This window comes from Apis mellifera, linkage group LG1, assembly GCF_003254395.2.
Source record: "Apis mellifera strain DH4 linkage group LG1, Amel_HAv3.1, whole genome shotgun sequence".
NCBI lineage: Eukaryota > Metazoa > Arthropoda > Insecta > Hymenoptera > Apidae > Apis > Apis mellifera.
The window spans coordinates 13,392,190-13,411,891 of NC_037638.1; the positions used below are offsets into that span (position 1 = coordinate 13,392,190).

General features: G+C 31.2%; 1 protein-coding gene across 1 annotated transcript in view; it reads right to left on the minus strand.

The window, feature by feature from the left end:
* Positions 1-7,157: 7,157 nt before the first annotated feature.
* LOC725885 (Krueppel-like factor 7) overlaps positions 7,158-19,702 on the minus strand; it is a 471,466-nt gene continuing 458,921 nt past the window's right edge. Inside the window, exon 6 of the mRNA XM_026445792.1 lies at positions 7,158-18,214. Within this exon, the coding sequence (XP_026301577.1) occupies positions 18,039-18,214 (176 nt within the window). The 3' untranslated portion in view covers positions 7,158-18,038. The remainder of the gene's footprint in view (positions 18,215-19,702) is intronic.

Genomic DNA, 19,702 nt, shown 5'->3' on the forward strand with positions numbered 1-19,702 from the left:
TTTTTCTACTTATTAATGTCAGAATTCTCTTATATAATAGTAAATATCGTAAGATGGAAAATAATTTTATACAAAAATAATGTGAAAAATTCATGTATTTAATACATTTTTTTTGACTTTCTTGAAAACAAAAAAATATCATTTTCTTTTGACTATATTTTGGAATATAAAATAATTTTTCTCTTCTTTTTAGTCTTAAATATATGTAATATATTTAAAAATTCAAAAACGATTTATCTTTTTTCAAATAAATTATTCAAATGACTATTGAAAATTTTATTACTAAAATGTCTTCAATGAAGACTATTAAAAATTCCGAAAATATCTTCAATGAAATCGCTTTTAAAATCAAATCTTTTAAAACTAATTTAAAATCTAGAAATAGAAAGTAACTCATGGTTATCCCATTAACCAATTCTCGGTCATTCGTTGCATCCTCTTTTTTCGATACTTCTTTAGTTTCAAGATATCCGGATTGGTCTGGAATAGCTCGGATTAAACGAATCCGGTTCGCCAGACGCAAGCCGCTTTTCTTTCTTCCCCTTCTGAGGAAGGAAAACGTTTAAAGGTTTTTATCTCGTTGCCAAGTTGGAGCTATATTTTTCTTACAGCTCGCTGCCTGCATCCGGCATCGGTTCCGTGGACTCGCCAGCCGAAAATTTTCGGCCATGATTCAGGCATTAACCGCAATTGCGATTCTTCCGTACTCGTGACAGATTAATTGGCTACATGTTCGTTTCGAGGTTCTCCATCGAAAAAAAACATTGATGTTCACCTCTTTTTTTTGATAAATTATTGGCCTGTTTGAAAATTAGATATAGATTTTTAAATATTAACATTTGAAGTGGCAAATAAGATATCATAAATAATATATAATATAAATATTTAAATTTGTTTAAAAATTGTTATATACACACAAACATACACACACACATATGTATATTAAATATATTCATATATTATATACATAAATAAATACGTATTCTTCCACTCAAAAATTTAAATCAAAAGCAAAAGTCATGTTTTAAACTTATTTATTACAATATATTGAAACTTATCAAATAATAAAATAATATATAACTAAAAATAAAACAAATAATAAAATTTTAAATGAATAATAATTAAAATCAAATTTTTGATTCATTAAAATGCTCGTCATTATATATTTTTTATAAATAAATTTTGAATATTTTATTTATTAATTTTTCTCAATCTAAAATATTTGTCAATGTCAAGAAACATTTTTTATAAACATTTATATTTATAATATTTATAGAAGGTTTATTATTATTTTATATAAAAATATAACTTATAAAATTTTAAAATGATCTATGTACATTTATAAATTACATAAAATTTTTGTCAACTATTATATATTAGTTTTCAAATTTTCTAAAAATTAATAGAAATGATTATGATAAAATAAAGTGGAAGTTAAAATTTATATGATTTAAATACACGAAAATTAAAACATGAAATATTTTTTAATATTTTGTAAGTATAAATTTTATTCAGAATCATAAAAATGTAAATTTGTATTCTAATCTTTAATTATTCTAAGTTATACTTTTAATTCATAATAAGAAACTATTTTCTGACTCAAAATAAGTAAGCTCTTTTCTCTTCTTTCTGTTTGAAATTGCCTACAAAGTAAAAGATAGAAAACGAGAAAGTAATCCATAAAAATAAAAAGTTATAAATCTTTACATTAGAATAATTTAATATGAGACATATCGTTCTATTCTTTTCCAAAGAATAATATTATTGTTCAATTTACAATTTAAGAATTTGCCGTTATCTCCAACTTCTTTTGTTTTATTCGACAAAAAAAATTAAGCCTAAATAATGAACAATTAAAAAAATAAGATGATAAGATGAAAAAAACAATTTTGTTTAAAACAAGATACTAAAAAAAACTAAAAAACTACTTTTAATTAATAAAACATTAAAAAACTATTTAACTATATAATATTATTTATTTTTACTTTCATAAATTACTTGTATTGAAATGGACAAAAAGAGAATAATATTAATATTATTTTATGAATTATTTCTCCAAATATCAAAATTATAATATTATATAAATTTATTAATATTTCATTATTAATAAATTTTATGTTATTATTAATTGTAAATTCTATGTTATTATATAATATAATATTTTTTTTAATAATCTTTTGAACTAATCTGTTATTAAACTAATTTTTTTTCTATTTTTTAAATTTAATTTAAATATTTTTTTTAGATATATAGTATTGATATGCCAGTTTTTCATCTCTGATAAATATTTTTGTATTATCAATATTTGATTCATAATAAATGAAATTAGTTTGCTTAATTAATCTAACAAATATAATCCAGCTATATTAAAAGATTCCGTAATTGATTTTATTAAACGTTTTTTATGGTTTATTATTTACTGCTTCTTATATTTTATTTGCACTAATAGGATTTTTTATTTGACATATTTGAAGTGAAAAAAGTGAGAAAAATATTCAAAAGAAGAATTTTTTAATATAAAAATAACAATAGTTTATTTTATTTTAAAAAATAAAATTTTAAGAAATAATCAAAAATATTACTTATTGATGTCAAAAATTCGCATATTATTATCATGTAACATAAATGCATATGAATGAATATCGCGTTACAAAATAAAGAAAAATGATTATTAATGGATAAATTTTTTATTTTTAAGAAATTTATAATAATCTTTTCAATGTTTTCTTTATGTTACTTCTTCTATATCTGATTCTCTCTATATTTAATTTTTAAATAATTGATAAATAATTGGCCAATTTATTTCAAATATTTTGAAACAAAACTATACTATGTTATCGATAATTATAAATTAATTTATTAATAAATTAAAATAAATTTTTGAATTTGATTATACATTATATATTATACATTATATAATGAATGATATATTATTATATAATATTTTAATTTATGATCACATTATATTATATTTATTTAATACAAATAACTCAAGGATTAATCAAGTTTAATTAATTAGTGAGCAAAAACGAAAATTCTTGATATTCTTATTATTTCTATTAATTCTTCTATAAATTATTACAAATTGTTTATAATTACTTAATTCATTAATTGAATGTAATATATAAAGAACAATCTTTTACAATGAATCTTAATTTGTAAGATTTTTTATTTTTAACATTATATATATAGAATATATATATGTGGAACAGTTTTATCATATAATATTATATATTTTATAATATTATATTTCAATTTTGATTTCAGTCATGTTTTCCGAAAAATCAAATTATTTTATAAAATGTATAAATATTATACAATTATTATATAATTTAATAAATATGTTTATTAAAATCTTTCAGAAAATCAATGAATTATAATGAAACTTCTTTTAAAATATACATACACATAACAAAAAAATTATTAGATTTTTATTTCAACGTATTTAAACACAAATATAAAAAATCGACATAATCTTTTTGAACAAAAGACTTAAATTAGGATTTCTCTTCCTTTTCGTGAGCAGAGAAAAGATAGAAGAGATAGTTTCACATGAATGAACAAACAATTGTAAATTCTCCAACAGATTAAATGTTTTGAATTGCTATTATACAGGATATGCGTTACAAAGCGATCAGTTTCTACTCTCGAAATATCTCATTGCCCTTTGTTTCTCCTCAAGCGGCTGTGTATCGTTGTTCAGTAAACTTCTCTCTTACCTCAAACGAAGAATAAACCAAATTTCAATTCATGGAAATTCAGAAATCTATTCTTTAGAGGATTCATGAGTATAAAAGTTGCTTTAGTAATTATTCGAATTCATGTATAATTATTGCGAATGAAATCTTTTTCTGGATTTCATGTAAATAAGATATTATTAGGAAGGAAAGCGATGCGCAATTGCTTAATTGATAATTCTCTCTTATATATAAATAACATCGAACTGTAAGTATAATTATATGATTCGTAATGTTAGAATCATTATATTCATTATTTTTTTTATTTTTTAGTAATTCTTTCTTATTATTCTTTATAATTCTTCTTAATATTCAATATTGTATCGAATATCAATATTAATATATATGAAACATCATATTTATAGAATTTGAAATAAATAAATTAAAGATTTTATAATATCATTTATTAAATTTTTTTTTAATATAATTAAAAAATAGTTAAATAATTGTTTTTTCTATTATAATATAATTTATTTTCTATCAATATTGCATATCATATTTAAAAATATTAATAAAATAAAGTACAATACACAGCATATATTTTATAGTCTTAAATAATAAAAATATAACAATTATTAATTTCATGTCAAAGCATTTCTTATTAGTTTCGATAAAAAACAACTTTTTTTAATAGCAGAATTGTTAAAAACGAAAAATTAATATTATGGGCATAGTTGGTTCAGAGAACGATTAAACTCGACGTTAATTAAATCAGTGAAGAAAAAAACCTCGCACAACGAGCATGCCAAACGACATGGCAACTTCGTATTGGTCGTTAAAACGACGGATGCTGCCAGCCGATTCGTGACCCTGTGAAGTAGCAATGCTATGGAACAGGGCCAAGGAACGAAAAAGAGAGAGGAAAACTGAAAGATAAGGATGTGAAGAGATAGTAAAACGTCGTTTATGGACCGATCGGATGAAAAGCGCGGGGAATGCCCTCTTTATATTTCGTTTCTCGAATGGGTTCGTATCTGGACACTCGTTGTAATATCCCCCATAGGGAAAGGGCGCATTATAATTCTCCATAAAATATTTTATGATGACAAAACGCCGGGAACCGTCTTCCTGCGACGACCATCGACAGTGGTTTCAGAGACGAACGTACAATAAAACCATATAACCTGTGCGACGTGTAACCCAATGAAATAGCTGATTCTTTATTCCCCTCTGCTTATTTGTTATATATGAATATTATTAATATGCACAGTTTAAAAGTGGAAAGTAGAATTTTTTCATTTTATTAATTAAATTTAATTAAATATTATTATCTGTTGTTTGTTACGATTATATTAAAAAGTTGAAAATTCGTAACAATCGTAATAATCGAGATAGAAAAATCTATAACTAAGAAAAAAAAAAGTACAATCAAGGAGTCTATAATTAAATTTATTATAAGAATCCCTGTAAATTTAAATTATTTTCGTTAATTTTTTACATCCAAAATTCCAAAATTCGATAGATTTTAAATGCTTTTAATTGTACTCACCTCGTTTGATCGTCTGAAAATTCATTAGCATTTAATCTAATAGAATTCAAGAGAAACACTATTATAGGATCGAATGAAGAATACGAGACAAGTAATCATGTTTTATATTTTTTTGTCATTTTTTTCAACAGGAACGTACGTTTATTTTGCACTGAGCAGAAATACAAGCTATTCATGAAAGTTGAGGTTACAGCGGCCGCAAGCCCCCCGCCCCTTTTTCCTCTCTGCACCCGGCGTTCATCAAACTTGAACAGTGACTTTTATCCCCCGGATAGATGTACGCAAAGCAACTCGTTCTCTCACTTCACCTGTTTCCCCTTCACCTCCCTTTCCCACCCCCTGTCCAGTGTGCCCTTTTCCTTTTTTCTTTCGTCGTTTTATTTATTTTTTTTTTTTCCCCTTTATCGCTTCGCGTTTTCTCACCACCGCCCAAATGTAGAGCAAGATTATTAATTATCATACATGTACATATAATTACATTTTTGTGCATTATCATAATTTAATATACATATATAGATGATATATATTATATCTTAGAAAATAAATATATATATATTTTTATTAATATATATATATATTTCAATATCATTTATTTTTATTTCATCTTCGTGTAATTCTGCTTAAAAAATAACGATATTTAGATTACGCTAACGGTATATTTTTTTTTTCCTCTTTTTTTCCCTTTTATATATATAATAAGAGCCACCAAGAGAGGAAAGAAAAGAATGAAGAGGAATAAAGTGCTGCGAGGCGGATTTTGAGCCGCTCGATTTCGCTTCTTTCTCTCTCTTTCTCGCATCCATGCATACACCGCTCACACACATCGCATGTACGTATATTTTATATTCATATATTTATGTATATGTATGTATCCGCAAGCAACGCACAATATACACGTGCATAGGAATTATGCAAAAAACACAGACACACACTTATACAAGTATATTCTTCATTTGAAAAAGGGGAAAAAATTCTATTCTGTATTCTTCTAATTCATTCAATTTTCTCATTCACTCTCTTCTTTCATACCTTTTCTTTAAATATCCAATCATATCACGTCCTTAAACATTCTTTCACTCTTCCTACTCGTCACTTTTCCCTTTCTCTTTCACTCTTACATTTAATGTATAACTCATTCTTCCCATTCATTCATTCTCCTAGATATTTTCACTTGCGATTCCGAGGTGGTCGATAACCTTCCAACCGTTCCCCAAAAAGTGAAAATAATTTCTGGACAATAATTTCGTCCGTCGACGAAATTTTAATTATCGATTACTATATTATTAAGTTTCTCGAATTTTTTCTAGAATAATTTAAAGATAGATTAATATTCGATAGATGTTTTTTTGAATTTTTTGATTATAATTGTAAAGAAAGATTTAATTCTACCTGAATAAATTTTCTATCTTTAAATTATCCCATTTTTGTTATAATATTTTCCTACAACCGACCTCGCTATCGCAACGAATATTCGCTACAAGAAGCAATTATATTCATCATATAGTGACTAAAAATTGTGTAGTGACTTCTCGCATAAAAATTAATTTCTTCGTTCAAGAAAAAAGCGGCCATCATTTTAGAGCGAATGGACCGGCATAAATGCTAATTCATGTTCTAATTAAGATTCTACTAAAAGCTACGAATTGATTATAATTTTCGCCAAATGTATCAAGATCGACTCACAGCGCTAAGATCCCAACGAATCATCGGATCAATAAACAGAGTTAACAAATTCGACTAAATTCGAGTCTCTAATTAAAGAGGTACTTTTCAAACGTATCCGCTTTCTTCACAATTCCATTGCGATACAATAACGATAATGAAATTGATAAATCACTAAGAATTGGATTAATATCGTATCAAAAAATACGAAAGATCGTCATAAACGCGTTAGAAGGAGGACATCTGTGTTGAAAGCAATTTCACTTAAGCACGATGAGAAATTTGTTTATTAATTGAATTATTTACAAAGCGCGGCCGGCCTGGTCGCCCCGTTAGCCGAATAAAAAAGAATGCGCCAAACGCAAAAAATTCATTTCTAGGCAGACAACAATTATTTATTATTTATATCGATGGGAATCGCGATGCTCTGGACGCTTCTCGATCGAGTGCGATCGATGAAAGTACGATCGTCAAAAATATAACAAGGAAAATATGATCGATGAAATTACAATCGACAAAAGTACAATACAATTGGCGAAGGTATTTTTATAAAAGATCGATAATATTACGATCAATGAAAATATAATTGACGAAAATATGTTCGATGAATTTCGCAAGACGAGACCAAATTCAAGGATGCCTATGAAAATTAATAAAAATAAAGCCTCGTTCCCATCCACGTCACGCTTCCGTAAATATTTTCTTAACTCCTATTCTCGATCGATGGTGATCTACATAATCGCTTAAATCGCGTTTCTCACCGATCGTTCAGCAATTTCGTGCACACACATCGAATTAAAACGATTTCGCAGGAAGAACGTCTTCTCTCGTCGATATTTTCGCCGAGGCATCCTTTGCATTCGTGAACTTTCATCGTTTCGCGACCAATCGATTATTTAATCATAGATTGCGTAACTCTTCGTTTTACAAAAACGATTTACTTCGTTTTCGAGTCTCTTCTCGAAGTTCGCGGTACGTGGAACTTTGCTTATCTAGCATCTAGCTCTTGGCTTCGAATTTGTACATGATGAACGAATAAAATCAAAGGTAACGTTGAAAAAGATTCAAGAACAATGCGGTAGTATAGCTCTTACGATATTAATAATATAGCAGCGATTATTAATGATATAAGGATTAGCAATTAAGGCTCTCTGCGATTAGATAAAATAATTTAAAAATTCTGCATTAAATAGATTCATAAAGAATGTCTAATTCGCACTTACATTCTTACTCTTTCTCGTTTTCTCTTTTTTTAAGCTTTCTCATATGACTATACGCACTTTGTAATATATCCACCCGATAGTCTGGTTTGATTCACGGCACGTCGTTTCTATCGAGACGTTATACCTCTGTTTACGTATGCATTCGTTCTTTAGCTTCTTTGTACATCTTTGTTCTTCACTCACGTGCATGCAGTCGCGATCTTTCTCTCGTATCAAAAATCTTTCTGGCTCTCCTTTCATTTCCTTAAACGACGGATCGTTGATCGATAATTATGATTCAAATACTGATTCTGTCTTTTCTTTTCCATCCTCAAGTTGGAAACGAACCGGAGAACCAAATAGATCAAATAGCAAGAAGGAGGAGAAGAAGAAAAGAAAGAATTAGACACGCGAAGAACAAGCTATCACGTTCCTTTCAACCAAATTTCTGTAACTTGTTTTCGTATCCAATAATTTATAGAATTTAGTAAATTTCGCCGACAAGGATTATAGTATCTATAAACACTCGATTCAAATCTTCGAGAATATTCAGAATCATCGACTATATCGAAAAATGTTACCTTAGTATTAGGAATGATACGCTTTCAGCGTATAATTAATAATTGTCTATGAGACAACGATACTCACCAACAAAGGTAACAATTTTCAATTTTATTTCAAGATAATTTTAACGATAGAAATCCGAAGATCGTTTAGCGAGAAACAGTTTAAATTCGAAATTCAAGTTCAACAGTCTTTCGAAGATATGAAACCAAACGTCTATAAATACCATTAAGTCATATTGGTGAACAGGGATCGACGATGAAGTAATATGCTTAAGGGATAATTCGAAATACGAATATGTGTCAGTCGATTGTACATAGGACGTAACTCATCGGTATTTCTCCGTGCCTTCGAACGATTGCACGGTGCACAGATTCGATTCGATTTTACGACGAAAATTTTCAAGTCATTATTGGATGTAATGGAAAATACAAAAATCTCGTGTCGAAAGATATATCTATTCGTTACTCTCATGAACGACCGCGCAGTTTAGTCTGTTATCCTCGATAAATCTCACGTATTCCTTTAGAATCGGCAAATAGGCCTGCTTAAAGATTAATTAGGCGTTTGATTCTCGAAAGGAGATCGTTTTGTTCATTTTTCGTCCTCTCACACTTTCTCTCTTATCTCTTCCTTTTTTCCTCGTTCTTTTATTCGACACGATCTTTCTTTCCGCCTAACTATCAGCGGTAATCCTAACGGAGTACTCTAAAAATTATTACATTTATATTTTTATATATATAATATTAATATAATAATAGCCGATACAAATATCACATGTGATCACCTACTAGACTCGTTACACGAGTATTCGCTAATTCCGTTGTACAAAACGAGTCGAGTCTTCGAGAATTTTTTTTCTTTTTCTTTTTTTTTTTTTTTTTTTTTTTTTTCAAATAAACTAGAAGATCTCGACTGGTTGGAAGTCGCGGCGTGTAAATTAGTCCCCGATACTTTGGAAGGATGTTTCTGTTTCTTCGTTTAATTTTTTTTTTTTTTCTGTTTTCTACTATTAGTTCGTTTTGTTCATCTAAATGTTTTTTTTTTTGGCTTTCTCCGTCTTTCTTTCTGCCTTTCTTTTATTATTTCTTTTATTATTATTATTTTCTTTGATTAATGAGTCACCGAAGGACAGGTTCCTAAGAATCGTATACAATTCGTTCGGCGTTTAATTCACGAACGATCATTGAGACTATTCGAACGATGAAACTCCTTTTTTTCCTGTCGATCTTCCTATTCGTCCCGATCCCGCTTAAATTTAAAAAACGTGTATCAAGCTTAATCGTGCTCTCGAAACACGCGCACCGTACACGTTCTCTCGAGCTTCTATACGCTCTTTCCGCTCGATTCTCATGGCACGATGGGGTGCGCTCGTGTGCGTTATTTATATGGCGGCAGCATGGAGAATACAAGGGTGGACGTTTCGACAGGGGTCGGGGGTGGCTTGGCGCAATCCCTGCATCAACCTTCGCTGGATAGTCTCAAGAAGAGTGGTATCGAGGAATGTTTTCTCAACGAGGTGATCGATAACCACCCGGATACAGCTGGATATAGAGCCAAAACTCGCGCGAATGCTTCTCTCTCTGTATTTTTTTTTTTTTTTCATGCGAAAACGATTCGAAAATTTTCCATTTCGATGAGAATAAATCGAAATATTCGTTTCGTTGGGTATTCGTTTCGTAACACGTTCGAGATATATTTGTTATGATAGAATTATAATGTTTATTTATTTATTTCCCTTTTTAGGATTTGTTGAATAATTTTGTGATTCCGGGATTACATGTCACCTCGAGGAGGAAACGAAGAAGTAGCAGACAACACAGCATTAATAGAAGAAGAAATAGAAGAAGAATATGAAGAGGAAGAAATAACGCTGAGAGAAAGGAGCGACGGCTGCGCAAACGTACACACATACACACACACACATACATATATTCCTTGTTCATTATAATTATATTTCCCAGCGGCAAAAAAGCTGTGATTACAAGACTCTTCATTCGCTTAATTTCTCTTTCTCTCTCTCTCCCTTTCCTTCTCTTTCTCTCTCTCCCTCTCTCTCTCTCTCTCTGTGTCTTCAATTATTTTGCTCTCTTTCTCTCTTTCTTTCAATTCTTGTTTTCTTTGCATCTGTAGCATACAAATCAGTCTCGCATTTTTTTTTTCATTTTTATATCTTTAATTTCGCTTTATCGTAATACAAAATACTCGCTTAAAGGTTCTTCACGTTTTTTTGCGCGCAGGATCACACGTAATAAATCACATTATCATAATATGTTAATATTCACAATTATACAATTAGAGATGTATACACAACGAGGTACAGAATTTCAGAAAAAAATTACACTTGCTCATCGTTCAATCTTCCTTTTATCCAGTTTCAATTCTCTCTCTCTCTCTCTCTCTCTCTCTCTCTCTCTCGTTCTGTGGTTAATTTCATGCGTAAAACACGTGGTTACACACACGCGCCCACCGTTCACTCTTCATTGCATATAATGTAATAATTAATACACTTAAAACATCGTGTTCGTTTTTTTTTTTATGTACGAGAAGAAACGTCAATGATAGTTAATCGCGGCTGAAAACATAGAACGCGGTCGCATACCTGTATAAAATCCCTAGAAATACTATTATATCCTACCATGAATAGTGTTGGATGATAATAATGAGTATGCGGTGATTGTTGAATCATTTTTTTATTTTTGATCTCGATCTTTCTGGTTCGAGACACGATTTTTTCACTCCTTTGAGGAACAATCTATCTCTTTGTATTATCCTTATCCTCATTTATTCCCATTAAATTAATTTATTAGAATTAAATCCATCGAATTGTTCCAAGAGAATCTCGTTGTAACTGACGAGAAGCGATTCGTCCTCGCGACGAGTACCAGAAAATCGAGTTGTAGCCGAAATCGTTTCAGTTTGTGTTAGATTAGGCCCCATAGCAGAATGACATTGCTATGATTTGAATGTTGGTTCTCGCATACCTCGTGAAAAATGAATTTCTAACGGAATGCATTATTTACCTTTCTTTATCCAATTCACTCTTATTCACCTATTTCCGCTATCATCCTATGCGTTGTAACCGAATTTCTTTCTTTTCCATTGAGATGGTTTCTTCTTCGTGTTGCTGTTATTCATTTTCCTGTTTCTCTCATCTCGCCTTTTTCTATCTCTTTCTCTATCATATCCGAGATAAAGACGCCAATGTGTATTTATATAGTTACATATATTTAATAGATGCATTATAGACAACACTATTCTTCCCTCTTTAAGATATTTTCTTGAAAGTATGTTTGTGTTTTTTGGTATTTGCATGTGTAATTTATCTTTTTTCATTTTTCTTTTATCTGTGTGCACCTGTGTGCTATCAATAGTTTCGAAAGAATCGTGTCATGTTTTGTTCCTTTCCTGACAATATATGAAGGACAATAAATGCTTATCCAATTGCCTGTTCGAACTTTGGTTGTTTCTCGAGATATATTATTATAAGTGTGTTTATGTTCATGTATTTTGATATTCATAAAATGTATTCACGTGTATATATATGTATTTTTATGTGTGCATATTTGTGTAAAATGAAATTAGAGACACGAAGAAGGACAAATGTCCCTTAAATATACTGTATCTTCTGATGATATTTTTCTTATTTGTTTTCTTTGATATTGTTATTTGTTTTACTTAACTCGTTGCACGATTTTTACAAGTCTTTAAATGCCAAAGGTCACTTTTTTAAAAATATAGATATTTCTTCTTCTTACCTTCTTGTGAATGTTTTCTACTCTTGCTATTACTTCTTCCCTTCCTCCATTATATTTTCATTTTATATTTTTTTCCTTTGATACTTTCTCTCCTCTTTTTTCTCGATTAACTTTTGCCTCTCGAGTTTGTCCCCTTTTTTTCTTTCCTCTTCTCTCTCTCTCTCTCTCTCTCTCTCTCTCTCTCTCTCTCTCTCTCTCTCTCTCTCACTCGTATACTAACACAGAAGAGTTTCACCGCGCGAAACCAAAATATCCTTAGCACTTAAACCTAACCATCTTACTTCTTCGCTATTTATTTAAATCTCTTCTAAAGATGTAATTTCCTAAAAATAATGTTAATTTTTTAATCAGTTCATTTTTTAGTGCACCTTTTTTCATATGCCCCATTTTTTAATGCTTCTCCTCTTTTAAGATATTTTTTTCGTTGATCGAATTTAAACAAACGAACTATCTTCAAACTTCTCTATTTTCATCCGTTTCTTATTCAAAACAGACTTTATTCATTTTTATTCACGTTGTTTCATTTTCGCATTTTACATTCTTTGATTCCGTTTATTTCTCATCAATCTCTTTTTTCATTCAATTTTTCCTTCAACATTCATTCATTCACACTAGCTTCTTGTCACTCACAATCATCTTTTTTTCACTTAATAGTCCTGCAATACACAGAGTTATTATACATGACCGAAAATATCTTAGACACAATTAATACAATTACAAATCGTGCCGCGTTTGTCTGTGTTTCTTCCCTCATTCTTCTCTCTATTCCTCGTGAACTGCTTGATAATACTCATATACGCTTTACGTTCATGCTCGTAGTATCCTTCTGTTTCATGATCTTCTTATGCTCTTATACCACTATACTCCCCCACTGTTCATCTCGATCTTATTGTACGCGAGTATCATAAAACACTTATATCCACTTATCATACCTCGTACAACGTTACAGCATCTTCTAGAAGATCCCTTAGAGTTTCTCTTAGGTACTTACATTTCTATCTATGTATATCCACCTATCTATATTTATAAACTTTTTTTTATTTATATATAATAACTCTTTTAAATTCCCCATCCCCAGTCACCCCACGATCCTTCATTCTTTCTTTCTCATCTTCACCTTTCCTCTCTTCGTCGATCTATTTATCTGCCTATCTAAGATGTCTATCTAACAGTCTAGCTATCCATCTATCTATCTAAACTTCTAACTACCATTTATTAGTTTTCTTTTCCCCCCCTTCCCCCTTACAATATCCACTTTTCCTGCCTCGTATCTTTATCTCGTTCATATTTTCTTTTTTCTCATTCTTTTAATTACACTCGTACATTGTTCGTCTCTAAGTCAACAGATATTTCCATATCTCTCGACTTTTTTCAACTTCTTTTTTCACTCAAATTTAATAAAACAACGCGGACACTTTGCATCCCCTTTCTTTTTTCTCGCGCACGATCGTTCGTTTTTACGTATCTAGTATTTAATATACGTGTATTATATCTACAGTGTTTCGTTGGTCGCCGGGATGGAAACGCGCGAAACGCTTATCGCGATTGCGAGGATCGATCATTTGCAACTCGATTGTTCCTATCCTTTCTCCACATTTCTCATTTCTCCCCTCCTCTACTCTTCATGATCAATTTCGTTGTCGACCGGCTCCTCGACGATCGGTTCACTCGGATCGCACGAAAATATACGAAAGCAGTCACGAAGAGAGAAAAAGATCGCATAAATATATAGCTCCAAGATTTGCCGATTTCTCGAGGAACGGGACAATCGAGCGAAACGCGGGCTCGTTTTTGGTCGCCGGGGATTCGCGCAACGACAGTTTCTTGTCGTTTTAACGAGAGAAGAGTGTCGTGAAACTGTGTAACGAGCACCGTTTTTTTTTCTTTTTTTTTTTTTTCCTCGTATCCTCGTTCTTATCATTTTCGCCTACCATTTACAAAGAAAAGAAAAAAGTTTGTCGAGAAAAAAGAGCGGTCGGGGGCGTCCTTTGTTTTTTGGGGCGCCGCACGATACCTCGCAGTATATGGCTATCAAAAAGACATCTGGCTTCTCGTTTATCTTCGTTATCCTAAGTCCTTGTAAATGCTGCATATATATATTTACTTTATTTATAATTATCCGTGAACATGGTAACAAATAATGAAACACTGACAAAAATTGCACAATATACAAACTTAATGTTTTGCTCTCTCTCTCTCTTTCTCTCTCTCTCTCTCTCTTTTTCTCTTTTTCTCTCGCTTTCTCTCTCTCTCTTTCTCTTTCTCTCTCAAACTATTTACCTCTCTCCCTCACACGCATACTTTTTCTCTTTTTCTTTTGCTTTCTCCCCGGTGCTAAATTCGCTATCTTTTTTTCTTTCTTCCTTTTTCTATCTCTCTCTCTCTCTCTCTCTCTCTCTCTCTCTCTTTGCCTTTCCATCTATTTGTATGTATATTCTTTTCAAAAACCTTAACCCATCTTAACTCTTTTTATTATAATTCTTAAAAATCAATTTTTTTATTTTTGGAACGCATTTTTATCTCGCGGGGAAGAAAAAGAATACGATCATCCATACACTTCAATCTGCACTTATGCAAAATTTACGCAAATAAAAGAGATAAAAAGAAATATTATATAGAGAAAAAGAAGAAATTACACAGGTGCCACAGACATTGAATTAACACGCTCACATTCACACGCAGCTACACGCGCGCAAATCGCGTCGACGCTTTCATGTCAGTCAGGCTTACTTGGTAGGTACGGTTTATCTTTACGTTCTACGTGCGTTATCAGTTAATTTATTTGGCCACTGAACATTTAAAATTTAGTTTCTTTTTTTTTCTTTTTCTTTCTTCCTTTTTTCCCATCTTTATTCTTTAAATCTTCGTGTTTCGCCCGCAACTCGGCTGTTCTTGCAGGCCGTTCCCGCGCTCTCAGGTAAAGATTAGTCTTCTTAAACAGTAAAACTCCTTTCTTCCATTTGTTCTGCTTCTCTTATCCTTTTGTAATTTAATCGTAATTAATATTACGTTATTATTCTATTTATCTTTTTTTTATTTTTCTCTGTTTTTACTACTCTATTATTTTGTTCACCATTCGTTCGATGAGCGATCTACGATCCTTCAATTCGTTTCAGTCCATGGATACAACATATTATCCAGATAACCACTATCTCTTTCTTTTTCTCTCGTTACCATTCCTCGTTGACACTTCATTTTCATTTAACGTATCCCTCTAATTTTCTCTTCTCTTTTTTTTATCTCTTTATTTCTCTTATTTCTTCTTTCCTTCATTTTATTTATCCCATTATTGTTATTTCCCTACGTGATTTCGATTCAGGCTTGTCCTCGGTTGGATAATCGATGATTAGCGAGACAACGATGCACGTCGACCGGAAGTTCGTTGCGTTCCCAAGAGGCACACACACTCACACACTCATGTATAATAATAATAGTCGTGAACGATTCGTGGTCGTCTGCCGTCCATGGTTTTGCGCGCGTATAAGAGGGAGTGGCGTGCCCGACGGGTCGACGCGTGGAAACGGTTCTAGAGCTTTGTGCGGAATGTTGCCCGTTTTATACTTTGTATAATCCCTTATGTATAATAATATATTGTTTTGGTAAGTAAGACGAGAATATTAAAAAATATATATATTATTTATTTCTGTTGAGCCTCCGACATAGAATCTTGCCCGCCACGTCGGGACATCTCGCCACCCCCGCTCCTGCGGCGCGCAGTCACGCGTGAAACAAAGATGAGAACGTTACCTAGAAAGCAATCGTACAAAAGTACAAAGTCAGATTCCCGTATATATCTTATTTATTTATTTTTTATTATTCTTATTCCCCTTATTTTCATTAAAAACCATATTACGCGCGTTACTACGAAAGAAGCCCCGTGTTCGGTCGAATTATTTTTTAAGGAAAAAAGATAATTCTCGACGCCTTGTCTCTACCAAAGGTTCTTCTTTTTTTTCTTTCTTTCTTTTTTTTTTTGTGTATAATATAAGCGGTTTTCTCTTTCTTCCTTAAAAATCATTCGTGAATTATTTATCGATCGGTAAAACGGTCGAATTCTCGGTATTGAAAAGGAATCCCTTCTTGTTTATTCGCGGAAAATGATGGGAAACGATGTTACGATGGAAAAGGGCAAAAGGGCGGCGAATCGTGTGAGTCGAATGGAGGCGGCCTCGCGATATAATTCGCACTGTAAATTCGGGATTAGCGCCGCGGCACGGGTAAAGTTTGCCTCCGTCGAAACTGGCCGAAATCACGTATTCAATTACATCGGCTCGTCCTCGTCCGCCGCCCTTTACAATAGGCACACACACGTGCATCTTGTGTGACACCGTTCTACCGGCTCGCGAATACATTTTCGATTATTATTGCTCGTAGGATTCGAGGCTCAAAAGCGTCGCGTACGTTTTCTTACCCATTAGAATCAGCTTTTTCTCTTGTGGCCCCCATTTTCAGGGATACTAGAGAAGGAGAAGATTAGTGTATGTGATAAATGTCCGTAAGAAAGAATAGAAAGAAAGAAAAATGAAAAAGAAAAGGAAATAACGTTTTGGCACCGACAGACAGAATATTATTGTCCTCTCGAACCGGGTTTTCTCGACTTTCGAATTGACGCCTTTGAAACATCGCCAAATTGGTGTTTCTCGAATCAATAAGTATAAGTTTCTTTTTTCTTTGTTTCCTTCGATTTCTTTTATCTTTTTCTTTTTTTTTTGTTTTCGTTAATTCTTTATTTTTTCTTCTTGCTTTGTGCTTTTTTTCTTTTCGAATCAATTTCCGAAAATTCGACCGTTTTATAGGAGGCAGACGACTTGTAAGAATTCACGTGAGCGTCGTATACACCGTCATTGTTGGACGATTTTTCTCACTCGACTTCTTTCCCAGCTTCGAGGCAGCATTCATCGGTTATCTCCGATATTATGTGCACTGATCTTAGAATTTAATGAATTGGCAGTGATTAACATCTCGGACAAGATTTGTTGTCCTGCTTGTCCAAGAGATTCCTAATTATATCAATCGTACCAGTCTGATCCCCATCTAATCACTATTTATTATTTCCATTGCCAGCATGTATCGTTATAGAAAGTGTCATCTGATATTCTTTCAGTCTCGTTAACTTTTTCAGGAATTGCCTCGAAGAGAGAAAGAAGGAAGATACGTTTTCTTTATTTCAATTGCAATTTCCAATTGCAACCATCAATCTACGAACTGTCTTACATTCGTCCTTTACAACGACGGATAATATCGATTTGTTTTGTTTATTTATCGATCGACTTTCCTATTTCCAGAGAACGACCACTAACAGAAATGGCCATTCCTCATCGATCATCTCGCCCATCATCGATTCCCCTCTTATTAATATTAAATCCATAAGGGATATATAGATATAAATGTATATATCTCTATATCTTGCGATCATATTACTCCAACATGATGGGGCCAACATGGTGGTGGCTACGTTGTCGATGATCGAATTCGATGTGGATCGTCAGGTGTGTATGGAAGAAACGCGATCACGAGGGGATCGTGTGTTTGCATGACGACCTCGAGAATCTTCGAGAAGGAAGGAGGTTCGCCTGCCGGTCCTGGACTGTTCCGTTTGTTGAGGACCGTCCGCGGTGACGATCGATTACACGTGTCTCTTCATATGGAGGGCTAGGTGATCGCTGCGAGAGAAGCATCGGTCGCAGTGCCGACACTTGAACGGCTTCGCGCCAGTGTGCTTGCGGTAGTGGCGTGTTAACTCATCGGAACGCGCGAATCGCCACTCACAACCCTCCCAACTGCACTTGTACGGCTTTTCTCCTGGAATTAAACCAAATTCATGCGTTAGTAATTTATCTGCGTTTGAAAGATTTCTATTTTTTTTCTTTTTTTTTTTATTTTTAATGTGAATTTTCGATAATAAAAAGATATAAACGTGATATGTGAAAACTATTCGATTATTTTTGAGAAAAAAATTAATTATTATAATTGTTATGTGACATTTAGAATGTCAATTGGGAATGAAATTAGATTAAATGAAAATTGTGCATTTCTAATTATCTATCTTATTTGATTTAAATTTTTCTAAATGATTTAAAATTAGTTAGATCATTTTAACAAGACAAATAGAAATACTATTTTGAGATATAAAATTCAAATATTAATTAGTTTTTATTAAAAAAAATTATATAAAATTTTTAAATAAATATACTATATAATTAAATAGCAAAATAAATTTTCAATATTATAACTATCTATAACATATATTTAAAGTTATATACAAAAGTTAAATTCAAATGATATGATAGAAATAAATATCTCTTTATTTAGTTAAAAAAACTTTTATTAATTTAAAGAATAAATAATTTCAATTTCATCATTTTTAATGTTTAATAATTTTTTTAATAATTTTCATTTTATCCATATGTATATTGTCTCAAAATTACTAAAATCGCCAAATACAAAATAAAATTCTAAAAATGCAATATGTATAGAACGCTCTCGAGTGGTGAATCGGGAATAAAATAGCGAACGACCAAAAGAGGCGTGGATCTTCTGGCAGCACGTGTGCCGCGACAAGGGATGATTATGAAACGGCTGGCACATTATTAGCACGTAAATAATCTATTCGATAATATAAAAAGCGGATGACGTCAATGAGACCGCGTTATGGGACAGGAAATGCAACCGCGCCACCTGTGGCGTATTCCCAAAGCGTTTAACAATTAAAGATCATGCATTATAAATAAATTATTTTCAAACAAAACAATATATAAAAATTAATGAAAATTATTGAATAATGGTTGAAAGATTGGTTCCATGAAATATGAAATCCAATGCGAGTAATAAATTATTAAAAAAAAAAACATTATTTTAAACAATGTATAAAAATTATAATAAAATTTTATAATAAAATTTAATATATAAAATTATGAAAATTACAAAACTATATTTATATTTAGTGAATTACTTTTTATTTTAAGTACTTATTTAAAATATACAATATAGAATGTAAGTATGTAAAAAAAATATTATATAATTAATAAGACAAGAAATTCAAAAAGATTAATATAAGTTAAATTTTATTCGTCATCAGTATTTATATTTTATTTACATGATAACAATGTATATAGAAAATTCGACAATGTCAAATCGCTATCGATATTTTTCGATGTGAAACAAATATTACAAAATTTTTTAGTCTTTTTTTATTAGTCAATTACATAACTACAAATAATATATGTGCTAATTGCGATTTCTCATATAATATTTAACATATTTTCCATTCTAGGAAGTAATAATTCTAAT